Source organism: Fusarium phalaenopsidis (genome assembly GCF_050370095.1).
Source record: "Fusarium phalaenopsidis strain FUZ10S chromosome Unknown contig_32302, whole genome shotgun sequence".
NCBI classification, from domain to species: domain Eukaryota; kingdom Fungi; phylum Ascomycota; class Sordariomycetes; order Hypocreales; family Nectriaceae; genus Fusarium; species Fusarium phalaenopsidis.
The window spans coordinates 4,853,519-4,868,440 of record NW_028145405.1 but is presented as its reverse complement, the minus strand read 5'-3'; the positions used below and the strand labels follow the sequence as shown (position 1 = coordinate 4,868,440).

Here is a 14,922-nt window from a genome sequence, read left to right as displayed (position 1 = left end):
GACATGCCGTGTCGTTCCGTCTTGGCTCCTCCAGGCCGATGTCAACAGCTGCTCGCCTTGTCCTTGTCTGGAAGATCATAGTTGTAGTCGTTATTGATACACCGTCTATATGCAGTTGCCTTTTCCGGTCCAACTCCTGGCACATAACGAGCAAGTGCGATAGATCACAAGTGTGTCTACTGTTCTATATTACATATTTACACGCATGAATAGGCATGAAATATCTCAGGTTTGTACAGAGGTGGGCTACCAATTATCCCTGAAATTTGTTCTTCTTTTTTCCCTGGTAATCAAAAAAACGTCCCGCTTTCCCATTGTCCCTGATTCCCCATGGTGGTTGTGCTGCCGTGACTGCTTCTATTGGTTGCCGTTGTTGGCGATGAGGTCGGTGGTGTCAGGAGCGTTGTTTCGGACCTTGGCACCGCTCTGCTGGGCGAGGCTCTTGATGAGCTCAACAACGCGGCTGGGCTCCTGGACGTTCTGGAAGCTCATGAGGTAGGCAGCGAGACCGGCAACGTGGGGAGAGGCTGCAGCAGGTTAGCATTAAGGTGGCGAGCACGACAGGGAAGCAGTTGAAACATACCCATGCTGGTGCCGCTCAGGGAGGCGGTAGCGGTGTTGGAGTCAATACCGACGCTGAGGACTTGGACACCGGGAGCATAGATGTCGACGTCCTTTCCAAAGTTGGAGAAGGGGGCTCGCACGTCGGTTGTGCCATCGATAGCACCGACGGTGATGGCGTTGGGAGCAGAGCCGGGGGAAGTCAGGGCGGTATCTCGCTATTGCCTGTCAGTCCTTGCTCTTCAATAATGGCTCAAGGTTCACTCACGTTCTCGTTGCCAGCAGCCACAACGGGGACAACGCCAGCCTTGAAGAGAGCCTCGATGGCGCGGTTGATGGCCGCGGAGAAGTCACCACCCAGAGACATGTTCATAACAGCCTTGCCCTTCTTTCCTCGCTTCTCGACGTCGTCAATAACGAACTGCATGCCCTGGAGAACACCAGAGTTGCTGCCGCCGCCCGAGGCATCCAGGACCTTGACAGCAACAAGCTCGGCCTTCTTGGCAACGCCAAAGGTAGCACCAGCGATGGTACCAGCGACGTGGCTGCCGTGTCCGTTCTCATCATCGTCCTTGTCTTCAGTCAGCCAAAGATATCCTTTCACAATGCGCAAATCATCGATATACTTACGACGTTGTTGATGAAGTTGCCTCCGAAAGTGGCTCGGCCCTCAAACTCAGTGTGAGTTGTCTTGATACCTGTATCAACCACATAGGCAACAATGCCCTCGCCAGCGCTGTCGTCAAAGACATAGGTATCCTCGTTGGGCTGGGCGTGAGAAAGACGGTCGAGACCTGGGGGAGCGTTGACCTGGGCAATGGCGCCGTTGAGCTGGACATGGGTATCGGCCTCGATGTAGGCAACTTCGTCAGCATCATAAAGGTCCTTGATCATCAAATCGTCGGCGTCGAGGGACATGGCTCGCCACTTGTTCATCTTGAAGGAGTTGATGGTGGTGGAAAGGTTCAGGCCGTTGAGACCTCGCTTGTTGAGGTTTCGCTTCTTGATAGCCATGGCAAACGAGGCCTCCTTGGCGCTGATGGCATCATCGTCGAAGTCTTCGTTGTTAAAGACAACAATGTACTTGTTGGGAATGATGTTCTGGGCGTCGGGGTTCGAGACCATTGTTCGAAGGAAGGAGCTGATTCCAACCTTGCCAGTGACCTCCTCGGGGAGGTCAGGGAGGGATTCGGCCATGTCCTTGAAGCCAGCCGATAGGTCCAGAGGGGCGGCGGCGGCGAAGGGGGCCGAAAGCAGCAGGGTAGCGAAGAGACTCTTCAAGATCGCCATGGTGATGGTGTTTTTAACTGGAGATTCGTGGGTATATTGGAAGAAATATGCTGGAGCGCGAAAGTGAACTGGTTCCAGCCGTTTCACTCAAGTCAAGTAGATAGATAGTTGCTCGGTCGTCTAAGAAGTCGATATCGAGTCAAGGAAGAGAGCGGTGCCTTGGATGGCAAAGCAGTAAAGGAATGAGTACTGAAACTGATAGAGGAGGCAGGCGATCAACGCTCCTCTCGAAACGGTAAATAATGAACGGTCGAAAGTAGGTGCGCGATGCACTGTTCGGGAACAGTCAAAGGAGGGTGATTAAGGAACTGTCTAGCAGCACAAATCCGAAAAGGGAAATATCAGAGAGTGAGATAGAAACAAGGGAAGGGAAAATGATGAACAAGAAAGTAATTGAAAGACAAAAGGAGACGTCTTCCACAATAGGAACCCGAACAAGAACAATAGAATGAGAATGGCCGTCCAGCAGCTGTGATGCGCGGGCAGGTGTGGATTTAATAGGAGAAATCGAACAATAGCATTTGGGCGCGAAGCTGGCCTCTGACTGGTGGCATCTGAACCAGGTCCAGGGCCAGGAGAGCCGCAAGATGCATTGGATGCATGGCGCCCGCGGGGGACCACGGCCAACGTCTGGCAGTGGCGCCGCTAACGCTAGGGGTCGTGGATCCAGGGCTTCGGTGTCAGGGACAGGGGCCCGACCATGTTTAGCGCAGCAGAGCGTGCGACCATGGTCGGAGAGTCTCTGCCAAGTCAAACTGCCCAAGAGCCCCTTTGCTCTTGTCTTGTCCTGTACTGTACTTGAATCGTGACCTCCGGCACAAGAGGTTGCAGTCGAAACTTGCACGCTTCCCTTGGTGAATCGCGTCGAAACCATTCCTGCTTTATGACGGTGTTGGCAGTGTCTGTTATTGTATGAGCGCCTAGCCGCAGCATCGACTGATTGGCCCGCCGCGTCTGATTGCTGTTTCTCAGATCCCTTGGGGAACATGACGGCAGTACCAGCTGATGGGTTCGTGTCCCCGTACTTGGCCGTCGTCAGCTGGCAAAGCGTTGGGTGAGAGAAGCTGTTTTTGTTACCCACAACCGCGGTGCCAGGCCCATTGCCGCCAATAAGACGGGGCCAATCCGGCGTCGTCAGTGTCTCAACCAGATGCCCGCGCGTCAAAACTCTGTTGCCGACGACTTTCCTTTCGAAAGAGCGGCAAACTCAAGGCTCATGATCTGTGATTTGATTCTTCCTCGGCATTTCGTAGTTATTTCCCACTTCATGCGGTAGCTGAATCGAAACCCAGCGTCCATCAGCCTCCCAGGCCGAATTTGGGTACAAAACCGTGTCGATCAGGTCGAGCCCTGAGATGCAATCAAAGATATGCAGCCTGCGTCATTGGCAACGGCAGCAGGACCGTCAAGCCCCTTGTTTGAGAGGCCTTGGCATCTCTTGGGCCTCTGGTAGAGGCGCAAACTCGTTGGCGGCCGCCACATCCCAATGTCACCTCGACGCGGAGGTTCCACTCATTGGAAACCAGCCCAAGAATCGGCGCTTGGTGCCCCTGTAACTGCCCGGCCGAGTTTTGAAACCAGTGACACTGGGCTTTTGCTCTGGCGTCTGGAGCTGCCAGGCACAGATGGATTTGGTTGGCTGCCGTGAGCCCTCGCCGCGTGGCGCCTGATCTCCCAAACATGCCTTATTCATGCCGATCCGAATTGCAGTCTTTTTCTCGGGGCTAACAATTTGGCTCGTCTGTCGTCTAAATCACGGTGATACATTTGGAAGGTTTCTGTTTCGTTTGGTGCGTGTCGGGAAAAATTCTGCATCTCCCGTCGCCTGCCAGGATCTCACTCAGCTTGAAGCCCCTTGAACGACAGGCCCTGGGTCGCTCACCGTTGGAAACAGCTGGGGGTTGTTTTGTCCGTCCAGAACTGGCTTCCAAAGCCGGCCACAACAGACGAGGAAGCATTGCGGGGGGCTCCGATAGCCCCGGCTGGTCGGGGTGTTCTGCAGGTCACGGGCCATGCTTGTCTCGAACAAGGCCGGGGATCGAAGGCGTTGTATCGAATTCTGGTGTGGCTCTTGACCAAGACCGCCTGGAAGCATGGGGGTTGGCGGAAATGGCCCTGGATCAAGAAAGCGACCTTCTTTAACGAGACGGTTGGCAGGGGGTTTATTGTGCCCTGACCCTTGGACGGATATTTTCGTCATGCGGTGATGTGAGGCAGAGGACGGGGTCTGCACGGGCGAAACAAGAAGCGAAGACTTCGGCTTGTGGGAGGAACGCTGAACCATGCGCAGGCTTGCGAATAGCCTCTTTTTGCTAAGGAGGTCAGGTTGTCAAGGAGAGGTTGGTATTCCATTGATCGGGGTCCGGCTGTTTGACTCCCATCACGGCATGTGACTAAGCTGTGTGAAGATGATTAACGGAAGGACCGCCCCAGGGTGTTTTAAGCATACCTTCCTCCCTTAACGTTAAGTCAAAATACGATGCCGTCTTATCCAGCCCGATGGAGGTAAAACCTTTTCCCCCGATCAAGAATCGCATCTGTTTCAATGTCACTTGATGAAACCCGGAGGTAATAGCATCTATAAACAAGAGACTCCACGGCGGTCCAGATCTCGTCGCATAATTCTGCTGTCTCATCTCGACTCACTTGGCGCCAGGGCCCCCTGTGCCAGAATCCATCGCTCACGGAACGCATAGCACAATGTGCTGTGCTGCTGCAGGGCCCAAGATATGGCCACGCGAATTTTCTCCCGTGCCGAGCCGGCTACCTGGCTCATGAGATCAACGGTTTGGCGGGATGGTGAAACCAGGGGGGTACACGTGACCCGCTGCGTGACTTAATGCCGGGCTTCTCTGACGCCGCGCACTTCCATTACGAAGCATCCAATCCAAACATCTGCCATCTGTCAACCATTCCAAATCATACTCGAAACCGCTTCTTTTCTAGCTTTTGTTTTACCTGCCGCCCGCTAAAACCATGTCAGGAGGATTGCGTTCAGGACAGAGCATGGCTCCTTGACGTGCAAAAGTGCGGGAGAAACAATCCTCTTGCGGCTCGTGGTCATAGCTTGACACTTTCAGAGCAGAAACTCGACCATGACAAAACTACCCCTTGGTGCAACTACGCTCGTAAAGGCAGGGTTTGGTTTGCCTCGGCCATGGCCTGTGGCTTGTATGGGCAGATGGTGCAGACGACAGATGAAACCGATAATGCCTTGAACTCAGTGCCAACCTTCGGTCCAGCCTAATACAGCATTACGGCGAGCAGTTCATCACTTTTACCTCCGAGGGGCTTGTTTAAGCAAGGGCCGGCTTCCAGGACGAGCTTTGGCGGCAAGTCATCTCGTCCCCATGGATGCTCCTGTCTTTGTTCAGCCCACCACCCACAGAGCAATTGTGACGGGCACTAAAGTCTCTATTGTAATTGAATACTCTCGGGGGTCTTTCGATCGATACCTTTCCTGACATGCCGGACAAATTCGAAGAATCGATAGATCAACCGTTCGATGAAATCATTCTAGTATTGTAAGAATCACTGAGATACCGCTTACAAGGGTGGCCAGCAATATCAAAAAGAACTGCCTTGGTTGATCACCCAAGACCACCCCGGCTATCATATATCTTGTGCTGCTGTATATCTGAGGAGGTACGTGGCTGATACTGTCATCTGGACACCTAAAGTGAAGTGTCAAACAAGTTTGGTTTTTACGCTGTCATATAGCCACCATCGACTGGCAACGCAACACCTGTGATCCATGCCGCCTGGTCGCTAGCCAGAAAGCAAGCCGCCTTGGCCACATCGTCAGCAGCTCCCAATGATCCCCAAGGATGGAGAGCAACGGTAGCAGCGCCAAGGGCCTCATCTTCCAGCATGACGCGATCCATTTCTGTCTTGACGACTGCAAAAAACATCAAAAATTAGTCAAAAATAGATATCCAAAGATGCGGTGACTTACAGCCGGGACAGATGGCGTTGACGTGGATCTTGGACTGGCCGTACTCACGGGCGATGCACTTTGTCATGTGAACCACGGCCGCTTTGGAGGTAGAGTAAGAGACTATTGGACAGAAGAGTCAGTGACTGGATGAATACATGGTTGTATTGACCAACTATGTTCAATCTCGGGTTTCAGGCCGTAGACGGATGCAATATTGATGATCCATCCTCGGTCGCCCGTGGACCATGGCTCCTGACGAAGGAATTGCCGAATGACATATTTACAGCCCAAAAATACCGATCTGGTATTTACGGCCCAGGTAGTATCAAATGTAGAATCAGCTGTGTCGATGATTGGGTTGGGCCCAAGCTTTCCGTGAGACTCAAGAGAAATGCCAGCGTTGTTAACAAGAACATCGACTCTGCCAAAGGTGTTCACTGTAGTGTCAACGAGGGACTGAACATCGTCGGAAGAGGAGACGTCGGTTCGGACAAAGATGGCTTTGCCACGTCCTTCTTGGTTGATCAAGTCCACAGTGGTGGTTGTCGTGCTTGGAGTATCGGGGCGAAGATCTGCGCAGACAATTTTCCATCCCATTCGACCATAGCTGAGGGCGATGGCACGGCCCAGGCCAGATGATGCTCCTGTGACAATGGCAACCTTGGAACTCATGTTTGGGATTTGAAGCTGAGAAAATGTATTTGGGCTAGGCGTCTACACTGAACTATCAAAACTCACAAGACTGTGTTGAAGTAGGTGGTTGATAAATACATATGAGACCATGGCGACCTAAGTTAAGGATTCATCCTCCGCAACTCGCATTTTAGCCAAATTAGGAACAGCCCAGGCGTCATGATGGGACCGTGAGGGGTCACTGAAAGTCTGTCTTCCATTTGGCAAAGAAAATACTCGGACTTACTCCAAATGAAGTTAGCGAAACTGAGTACGGATTTGCGCGCAGGAATAGAAGACGATAAGAAAGGATGTAAAAGCCGTTCAGACGCTGCTCTGCCATTGTATGTTGGCCTACTGACTATTGTCGAGGATTATTCCACACACCTTTCTTACACGACTCCCCATTTGCCGCACCCTCCTGTCAATACCGATTTCTTGCCCTCTTACGAATCACAAGGTCACATCATAATGGTTGGCGAGTTCAGCGGGAAAGTTGCTCTCGTCACGGGTGCATCAGGAGGTATAGGGTATGCATGTGCCCATCTCCTTGCATCTCGAGGCGCGGGTGTGGCTCTCCTGGATCTTGCGGATACCACAGCCCGAGCTCAACAACTCGAAGACCATTTTGGAGTCCGGACACTGCCTGTTTGGGTAGACGTGACCAAGAGCGAGGTGGTGAGAGACGCGGTGGCAAAGGTTGTGTCGTGGGCCGGCCGTCTCGACTTTGCAGTCAATGCAGCGGGCATTCTGCCCAAGGGCGTTACCATTGATGCGACCGATCCTGCCAGTTGGGCCGCGGTGATCAATGTAAACCTGACTGGCACCTTTCACTGTATGCAACAAGAAATCCGAACCTTTCTCGAGCTTGGGGTGCCAGGATCAATCGTCAACCTTTCCTCGGATGCGGGTGCCATTGGAACGATAGGATGCGCAGGCTACGTTGCCTCCAAGCATGCAGTCAATGGCCTCACTAAGACGGCAGCGCTGGAATACGCAAAGAAGGGCATCCGTGTCAATGCCGTGGCGCCTGGAAATATCGACACGCCCATGCTGAGCCACCTCGGTTTGTCTGCTGATGAACTGGCTCACGCGACTCAACCATCAGGCAAGTTGGGCAAGCCTGAAGAGGTGGCTGAGTTGATCTGCTTTTTGCTTTCGGAGCGTGCGGAGTTCATGACTGGGTCTATTGTGGCGATTGATGGAGGTACTACGATTGCTGGCTACTCGAATGGTGATGCGTCGGGCGCATATATTGGGTAGGATGATGGAGATGTGCTCCATGAGAGAGCGATTAGAAAAGAGAAGCACGCAAATGCTCCTGTCAATCTTGTTGATAATGGATCTCTCCTGGAGTTATTCAAAGGTACAGGTTAGGCTCGAGCACATTTACCCTTGGGATCTGATTGGCTGATGATTGACCCACAAGAGAGATCCCTGTATGTTGATTTCTGTTGAAGAATACTTCTCCTTTGAACCTCAATACAATGCTTGCAACTGTGAACCGTGCCCTGTTTAGCAGATGTAAAACATCTCAATGATAGATGAAGGGGTGCCGATTGGGCATGAACAGTAAAATTTTCAAGTACTTGACTAATTCAAGATGGAAATTCAACAAATCCTTGAGATGCAAGCGCCTCGTCCCCAAGCTCAATCATACTGCTCCGGCTCTGGAGTCTGGTACTCTTTGCGACCAAAGGCGACCCAATACACCAAAGCATAGAGAAAGACACCAACGATGACACAAGACACGTAGTTCATTAGGTCTGCTTGAGCCGGGATGAAGGAAGGAAAACAGTAGAAAGCGAGAGCGATCAACGTCCAAATCAAAACGACAATGTTGGCAACCAAGCCGAGCTTGGGGAACCAAAAAGGGCCTGGCGTGATTTTTGACCGGCCGTGCCACAAGAGGCACGCGATGCAGGTAGAGTAGGTGATGTACTGAAGAAGAATACCGCCGGACACTAGAGAGTTGAAGGCAAGCTGCGAACCCATGTAGATACATCCAAGTACGGCAGTCCAGCAGCAGCACCAGATGTGGGCGTAGATGGGAGTACCGTATGGTTCAGGGGCAATCTGAGAAAGGAATCGATGGAATGGAAATCCCTTGTCCTTGCTGAATGCCCAGGCGATGCGGGATTGCCAAGTGTGAATACCAATTATGGCACCAGCTGCGGAAACCAAGACGATGCTCTGCAGACCCAAGGCCGCGGCCGTGTTCTGGCTGAATGCATCATAGAAGATTTGTAACGAAGGCGTCGCAGAGTTGACAATGGTTTCGACAGACGGGGCCGAGAGGAAGAGCGCGAGAATGATGGGGAAGCCGGTCGTGGTGCCCAGAGCTACTGTGACAAGCAGGGCTTGAGGGATGTTTCGTCGAGGGTTGGGGATTTCGTCGGCGAGATGCACCGTGGCGTCGAGGCAGGAGAAGGCCCAGTTGGGGGCATTGAGGCCGATTAGGAAAGCCACTCCGTTGGGCCATCCCGAGATGTTGTACAAGTTGACAAAGAGACCTTCGCCTGTCTGCTTGTGGGGGCTCGCGGCCAGGATGCTAACGAAGACGACGGTGACGGTGCAGACGGTGAAGGCGAGGAGGAAGCGACTGACCCAAGGGAGAACGCGTTCGAAACAGTTGAATGAAAAAGCCAAGAGGTTCAGGACTTGGAACCCAACAAATCCCATCCATGGCTTGTATTCAAAGTCGGGATGTGTCAAAGACACCATGGCGAAGATGGTGGTCGGAACAGCGAGACAGACTGAGGCACAGGTGCATACAGCCCCAGCCCACCCAACGATGCCGGTGACATAAGAGAGGAAGCGTCGACAGCTCGGGGGAGCCAAGACCGCAACCCAGTAGTATTGACCTCCCGAGTGAGGTAGAGCCGAGGCAAGCTCCCCCAGGCTTATGGCGACGGCGACGGCAATGATTGCCATGATGATGAAGCCGTAGATGAAGAGCGGTGGACCACCGAGGGCAGCACCACTGGCGAGACCCACGATGAGGGTGATGGCCGTGTTGGTGATGGAATGGCCAATGCCCATGGCTGTCCAAATGGTAAAGGGCTTCTCGTGGATATTACGGTGTTGTCCGTCCATGATAGACATGCTGGGTGACCGCTGAAGCTGGTCGAGCTGTTGGCCCTTGTGTTCTTTGGTGGGAGTTTCTGCATCCATGATGTTCTGCCACTTGAGGATAAACAGTCAAGAAGAAATGAATAAAGAGATGGAGAGGAATGGGAGTTTTGAGGAGGACGTTTGCAACTGAAGAGATGAAGGATGACTGGCAGCCGCCTTCTTATTCAAATGGCAAACTTTGATTTATCAACTAGAACTATCAAGTAAATCACAAGATTCTAGCCCCCTTGCTGTTATCAACCGGATCTGTGATAGCAAGCATTCGAAGACTGGGGAAAACCTGGAGTAGAATCCATCCATACCATTCGGGGTCCGGCTGGCCGGGTCAGTAGATAGCACCACGCAATAGTTACCATGACAATGTTACATGGCTAATCATATTGGTTCCCGGTGTTAGCTGGAAACGACCGAATTGCGATAAGCCTGGGTCCCAAGGGTCTGGCACCTCGCACATTGGCCAAATTGGGTTAAGACCCGGGCCCATCCCCATGGGTCGGCATCACGAGAGGGTCGAAGGCGGATATCATGAGAGAGATTAGACGCCCTCGCAATTTTTCCATAATAGTCAAGAAAATAGGCCATTTCATGATGGACATCAAAGTCTATAGTCTGGGTATAAGAACCCCGAGTTGAATGGTCATGGTTGTTGCCCATGCTTTGACACAACTTGGCCACTTACAAGCAAGCCTTTTCGCCTGCCACCTCACCTCACACCCAGTGAATCAAAAAAACAAAAAACAAGTCAATCATGTCTTTTGTTGCCTCTCCGGACCAGGTCCGCGCCTTTGAGGAGTTCTCCTCCAAGCCCTCCTTCTCCCAGGAGGCCATCGAGATCGACTTCACCACCACCCCCGAATATGTCCGCAGTGTTCTCCCCCCAGGCCTAGAGCCAGGCGACACTCCCACGGGCCACATCCTCATGTCTACTATGGAGAGCAAGCTATGCGGCGAATTCGACTGCGCTATCGTGAGCTTAGACGTCAAGTTCCGCGGCAAGGCCGGTACATTCATGCTCGAGATCATCATCAGCAATGATCTCCCTGTCACCTGGGGCCGTGAGGTCTGGGGTGAGGCCAAAAAGACTGGTACATGCCGTCTCTGGCGATCTGGAGATTGGCGCTATGCCTACGCCGAGCGCAATGGTGTCCGTCTCATCGAGGTTCAGGCAAAGTTTGGCGAGGACCTCCCTCCCCGCGTCCGGGACGCGATCAACTTCGAGATCAAGGCGTATCCCCATTCCCAGGGCAAAGGTCTCCAGTGGGAGCCTCTCATTAGCACCCTTGAGGTTCGGGAGCACGACGTCCACCACTCTGTTGGTGAGGGTCGCCTGACTATCCGGGGCACCACTGCCGACCCTCTCCATAGCATCCCAATCCTGGACGTCAGCGAGTTCAAGTACACCACTGGCCGAGCCGACTACACCGTCGTCGCGGTGGATGAGCTCGGCGTGGGCGAGGCATACTTGCCCCATCTGATCGGCCGGCACTACGAGGATATCCGAATCCACAAGGTCGGGGCTGAATGGACAGAGCTCAAGGATAAGGAGGAGGAGCAGGAGTCTTTCCCCGTGCGGAGGTTCAACACCCCAGGATTCAAGAACTAAATGTACCCGAAATACACAGGAATTGGGGTTCAACTTGGCTTTAGGATAGTGGTGCAAGACAGCCTGGTCTTTCAGCTGTCTTGAAACAAGGAATAAAGTGCGGCCTGCCCTGAGAGTTTTATGTCCGAAGAGCGAGGGAATGTGTGAATGAGCGAGTGTGTCTCTCACGGCAGGGTACAATAACACGCGCAGGTGCAGAGACCCAGGCCCATGTCAAGCTGCGTGTCAGAGTAGAAGGATGTTGGTGACATTTCTGTCTCTTATCGCTGTCTGCACACCGGTTTTCAAAAAGACCAACGAAAGCCGAGGATAGAAAACCAATAAAAAGGCCTCCATGACATCGTCTTCTTTATGAACCTAAGTTACAGTAGTACTTGATCGGAGGTCACGGCGCTAGCTGACCGATACTCCGGCCGAACCAACTCCTCTCCTCATCCACACCATCACTCTCAACTCACCTCTTCGGATCCATATCATGCAGGCCATGCGCCCATCAAAACAGAATCGGACCAAGTCTCGCAGCGGGTGCGAGCAGTGTAAACGCCGCAAGGTCAAGTGCGATGAGAAGCGGCCCGTCTGTACACGCTGCCAGATGCGTCACGAGACATGCACCGGCAACTTTAGCCACGATGTCTGGCAGATCGAAAGGCCTTGGATATCTCAGGAGCGCGCTCCCTCGGCACCTAGCGCCCTTGAAAACGACACCCTCAGGCATTGGTACGACAGCGCCTGTCTCAGCATGGCCATCTTCTATCCGCCCGCAAATCCTCTCTCGCATACTCTTTCTGGCTGGTTGCGGCACTCCAAAGCTCTAAGACATACACTGGAGAGCGTATCAGAGGCCCATCAACAGCATTTCCTACCAGACAAGTTGTCATCTGCTCTTCAAACTAGGGGCTTGGCTATCTCATCCCTCCGAAAGGAGATCGATCGGTTGCAATCGTCACAAACAAAACACCAGACCCTCCTTCGCACCACGATACTCTCATCACTGATACTGTTTGTTTCTTCAGCTTGGCTGGATCCGTCTGGAAAAGACTCTGGCATCATCTTCCTCAGCGGCATCAGCAATACTGTCGAGTCTCTGGCCAATGCGTCGCCGACCGACCCTTTCACATTCTATCTCTTCGGCTTGTACCTATACTGCGAAGCCTTCTCATCCTTCCTAGTGCCTACCGGGAGTCCATATCCGTCTACCGCTTCAGTTCTCAGAGCAGTTCAAAGTCAGCCATTTGATTCTCTCATTCACCCCGTTACCGGTGTCTCGAGTACTCTCTGCCCCCTCATTTCAGAGGCAGGCCAGTATTTCCGCCGGGTTCTTGACTCGGGATCCACGTTCATGTCGACCTACCGAGACCTGGAAAAACGTCTGCGCGACTGGGAACCCCCCGAGGCCGCGCCTAAGCAGGAACGGCTCCTACAGCTGGCTGAAGGATATCGCAGTATTGGCCTCATCATGCTCTACCAGGCCAACGCCACACAAGGCCAGGGGACCTCTGAAGGTTCGTCTTTGATAGAGATGGTGCTTGAAGTCATGAAAACGTTGAGACACGTTCCCGACGAGGATCCTTTACTCAACTGGGTGGGACCGTTGCTTGTCATCACCGGTCCTGAGCTGCCTGCGACGTTTGTAGAGGAGAGAGCCTTGGTGGAAACGTTGTTCCAGAGGCTGGCGAAATGGACTCGTATTCAGACGTACAATCGTGGGTTGGAGCTTGTGAGAGAGGTCTGGAAATTAAGAGACCTGGGGATTGAAGTGTCCTGGTTGGAGGTTATGCTGGATCAAGGAATATCCTTGGCAATTCTGTGAAGCTCCATAGTCACTTCGCTAGATGTTTTACTAACATGCAGGCCATTGGATATCTTCTCTATTCTCTCACGCCGCAGTATTGACATTTGTTGATGATATTGACACTGGCCTTCTCAGTGGACTAGAGGGTGTTGGTGGACTCGGTATTGGTACCATATTCGTCACAAAAGCCACGATCGAGACGTTGCGGAAACAGCAGGATCTGTGTGCTGGTGCCTCCAAGAGAGACTCGACATCTGCCCGGTCGCCAAGCCAGAGTTTCTTGGTTTGCCTGATGTTTCATGGAACTATGCTCTTCAGCCGTTCAACGCGAGTCGACCCGCCTAGAATATGCATCCTTACGTGCTAAGACCAGCAGTGCATGCAATGCTACTACGGTCCTAGACGGATCTCCAGGATCATGACAAGACGCGGGGAATCTCTTTCCTTCTCCCGCGAGGTTCCACTTTGAGTCATGTCCCATGCATCGGCATCGGCATCGGCATCGGCGCCTCCAACATGCAACTTGCACCAACTCGCGGGGTTTAGCTTGAGCATAAAGGGCAACGTTTGGACCTTCAGTTGTGTTTATTATCTACAAGTTTCAATCAGTTCTCATCAAACTATCTACAGCTACGACGCCAGAATGCCTGACTATTCCGTAATGGAAACAACCTTGGACTCCATAGTCGCCTCTCCCCGCACTTTGGACCTTCTCCGAGATCTTCACAAGCAAGCACTTGACGAGCCGCCATATGTGAGCACAGATGGTCCCGCCTCGACGGCCATTGACAAGTTTGTCGCCTTAGACCCTGACAAATGCGCTTTTGTCTACCTTCTCCTGCGATCTATGCAGGCTCGCTTCGTCGTCGAGGCGGGAACGTCGTTTGGTGTGAGCACTATATACCTGGCCCTCGCAGTGTCCCAGAATTTTGGCTCGCAGCCTGGAAAAGTGATTGCTACCGAGAACGAGGCGACAAAGGCGGCTCGGGCTCGAGAGCACTGGAGCGCTGCTGGTGATGACATTGAGAAGTTCATCGAATTGAGAGAGGGTGATTTGCGCGAGACGCTGAAGACAGACCTACCTGAGCAGATCGACTTTCTGTTGCTTGACAGTAAGCTCTTCTTCTACTAAAATACTACCTCGAGCAGCATGTTAAACGTCTTTTAGTCTGGACTCCTCTGGCCCTACCCACGCTCAAGCTGGTTCACCCGCGCATGAGACCAGGTGCTACAGTTGTTGCCGATAATAACGTGGCTGCCAAGACGGGATACACGGAACTGGTGGCTTACCTTGAGGACCCCGCCAATGGATTCAAGATGTCGACGGTTCCTTATTCGGGAGGCCTTCTGGTCGCTGTCTATGTCGGAAACTAGGATGGAGCTCCTGGGGATGAGGACCAATGTAGTTTACCGTGAAGAACTTGGCAAGCCATTGCACTTTCTTGGGAACTTGAACCATGTCCATCGTGTGTTTTTTTCCTTGAAAGATAGGGTCCCTGAAGAGCATGGTCTGTAACCGTTGCAAGCATTTCCGTAACAACTCGCTCGCAGAAAGCCGTGACAGATGGATGGAAACGCTGTAGCATGAGCTCATGTACCTTGGCTGGAAAGCAGAAGGGGGCGATGGTGTTTCGATGTGGGCTGAGAATCTTTGACGCAGGATAGGGGCCTGGCGCCTCCTGGCAAACCTTTTATGGGTTGCTGTCGTATAACGGAATTGGCTAAGCCGGCTCCTGAGGCATGTGTACGGGGATTAAAAAATGGTCAACCTTGGTATCTCTAATGAGCTGCAATGGTTAGCTTTGCATTCGAGTGGGAGTTTTCGCCTGTGCAAGTTGATTACCTACTATCTTGCTCGGAACAACCCAGCAAGCCCTGCTTCGCCAGGATGCCATGGGTAACTGACTAGTCACCTCTTGAGGTTGGGTGCTC

The 14,922-nt window shown here is 52.6% G+C and overlaps 7 protein-coding genes across 7 annotated transcripts; 4 read left to right on the top strand and 3 right to left on the bottom strand.

The window, feature by feature from the left end:
• Positions 1-357: 357 nt before the first annotated feature.
• Positions 358-1,851, bottom strand: LRP88_08856 (peptidase S8/S53 domain-containing protein; the record flags this gene model as incomplete). The annotated part of the gene is made up of 4 exons (XM_083245354.1): positions 358-527; positions 584-775; positions 826-1,132; positions 1,192-1,851. The coding sequence occupies 4 exons, from the start codon at positions 1,849-1,851 to the stop codon at positions 358-360; spliced, it is 1,329 nt and encodes a 442-aa protein (XP_083099848.1).
• Positions 1,852-5,555: 3,704 nt separating this feature from the next.
• Positions 5,556-6,460, bottom strand: LRP88_08855 (SDR family NAD(P)-dependent oxidoreductase; the record flags this gene model as incomplete). Its single annotated transcript, XM_083245353.1, has 3 exons — positions 5,556-5,749; positions 5,807-5,908; positions 5,962-6,460. The coding sequence occupies 3 exons, from the start codon at positions 6,458-6,460 to the stop codon at positions 5,556-5,558; spliced, it is 795 nt and encodes a 264-aa protein (XP_083099847.1).
• Positions 6,461-6,931: 471 nt separating this feature from the next.
• Positions 6,932-7,723, top strand: LRP88_08854 (short-chain dehydrogenase/reductase SDR; the record flags this gene model as incomplete). The annotated part of the gene is made up of 1 exon (XM_083245352.1): positions 6,932-7,723. One exon carries the CDS (start codon positions 6,932-6,934, stop codon positions 7,721-7,723), a length of 792 nt encoding a protein of 263 aa, XP_083099846.1.
• A 387-nt stretch (positions 7,724-8,110) lies between these two features.
• LRP88_08853 (amino acid/polyamine transporter I) lies at positions 8,111-9,634 on the bottom strand (the record flags this gene model as incomplete). The annotated part of the gene is made up of 1 exon (XM_083245351.1): positions 8,111-9,634. One exon carries the CDS (start codon positions 9,632-9,634, stop codon positions 8,111-8,113), a length of 1,524 nt encoding a protein of 507 aa, XP_083099845.1.
• Positions 9,635-10,343: 709 nt separating this feature from the next.
• On the top strand, positions 10,344-11,198 carry LRP88_08852 (acetoacetate decarboxylase family protein; the record flags this gene model as incomplete). Its single annotated transcript, XM_083245350.1, has 1 exon — positions 10,344-11,198. The coding sequence occupies one exon, from the start codon at positions 10,344-10,346 to the stop codon at positions 11,196-11,198; it is 855 nt and encodes a 284-aa protein (XP_083099844.1).
• Positions 11,199-11,673: 475 nt separating this feature from the next.
• On the top strand, positions 11,674-13,008 carry LRP88_08851 (transcription factor domain-containing protein; the record flags this gene model as incomplete). The annotated part of the gene is made up of 1 exon (XM_083245349.1): positions 11,674-13,008. One exon carries the CDS (start codon positions 11,674-11,676, stop codon positions 13,006-13,008), a length of 1,335 nt encoding a protein of 444 aa, XP_083099843.1.
• Positions 13,009-13,633: 625 nt separating this feature from the next.
• LRP88_08850 (S-adenosyl-L-methionine-dependent methyltransferase) lies at positions 13,634-14,364 on the top strand (the record flags this gene model as incomplete). The annotated part of the gene is made up of 2 exons (XM_083245348.1): positions 13,634-14,102; positions 14,159-14,364. 2 exons carry the CDS (start codon positions 13,634-13,636, stop codon positions 14,362-14,364), a joined length of 675 nt encoding a protein of 224 aa, XP_083099842.1.
• Between the last annotated feature and the right edge of the window lie 558 nt (positions 14,365-14,922).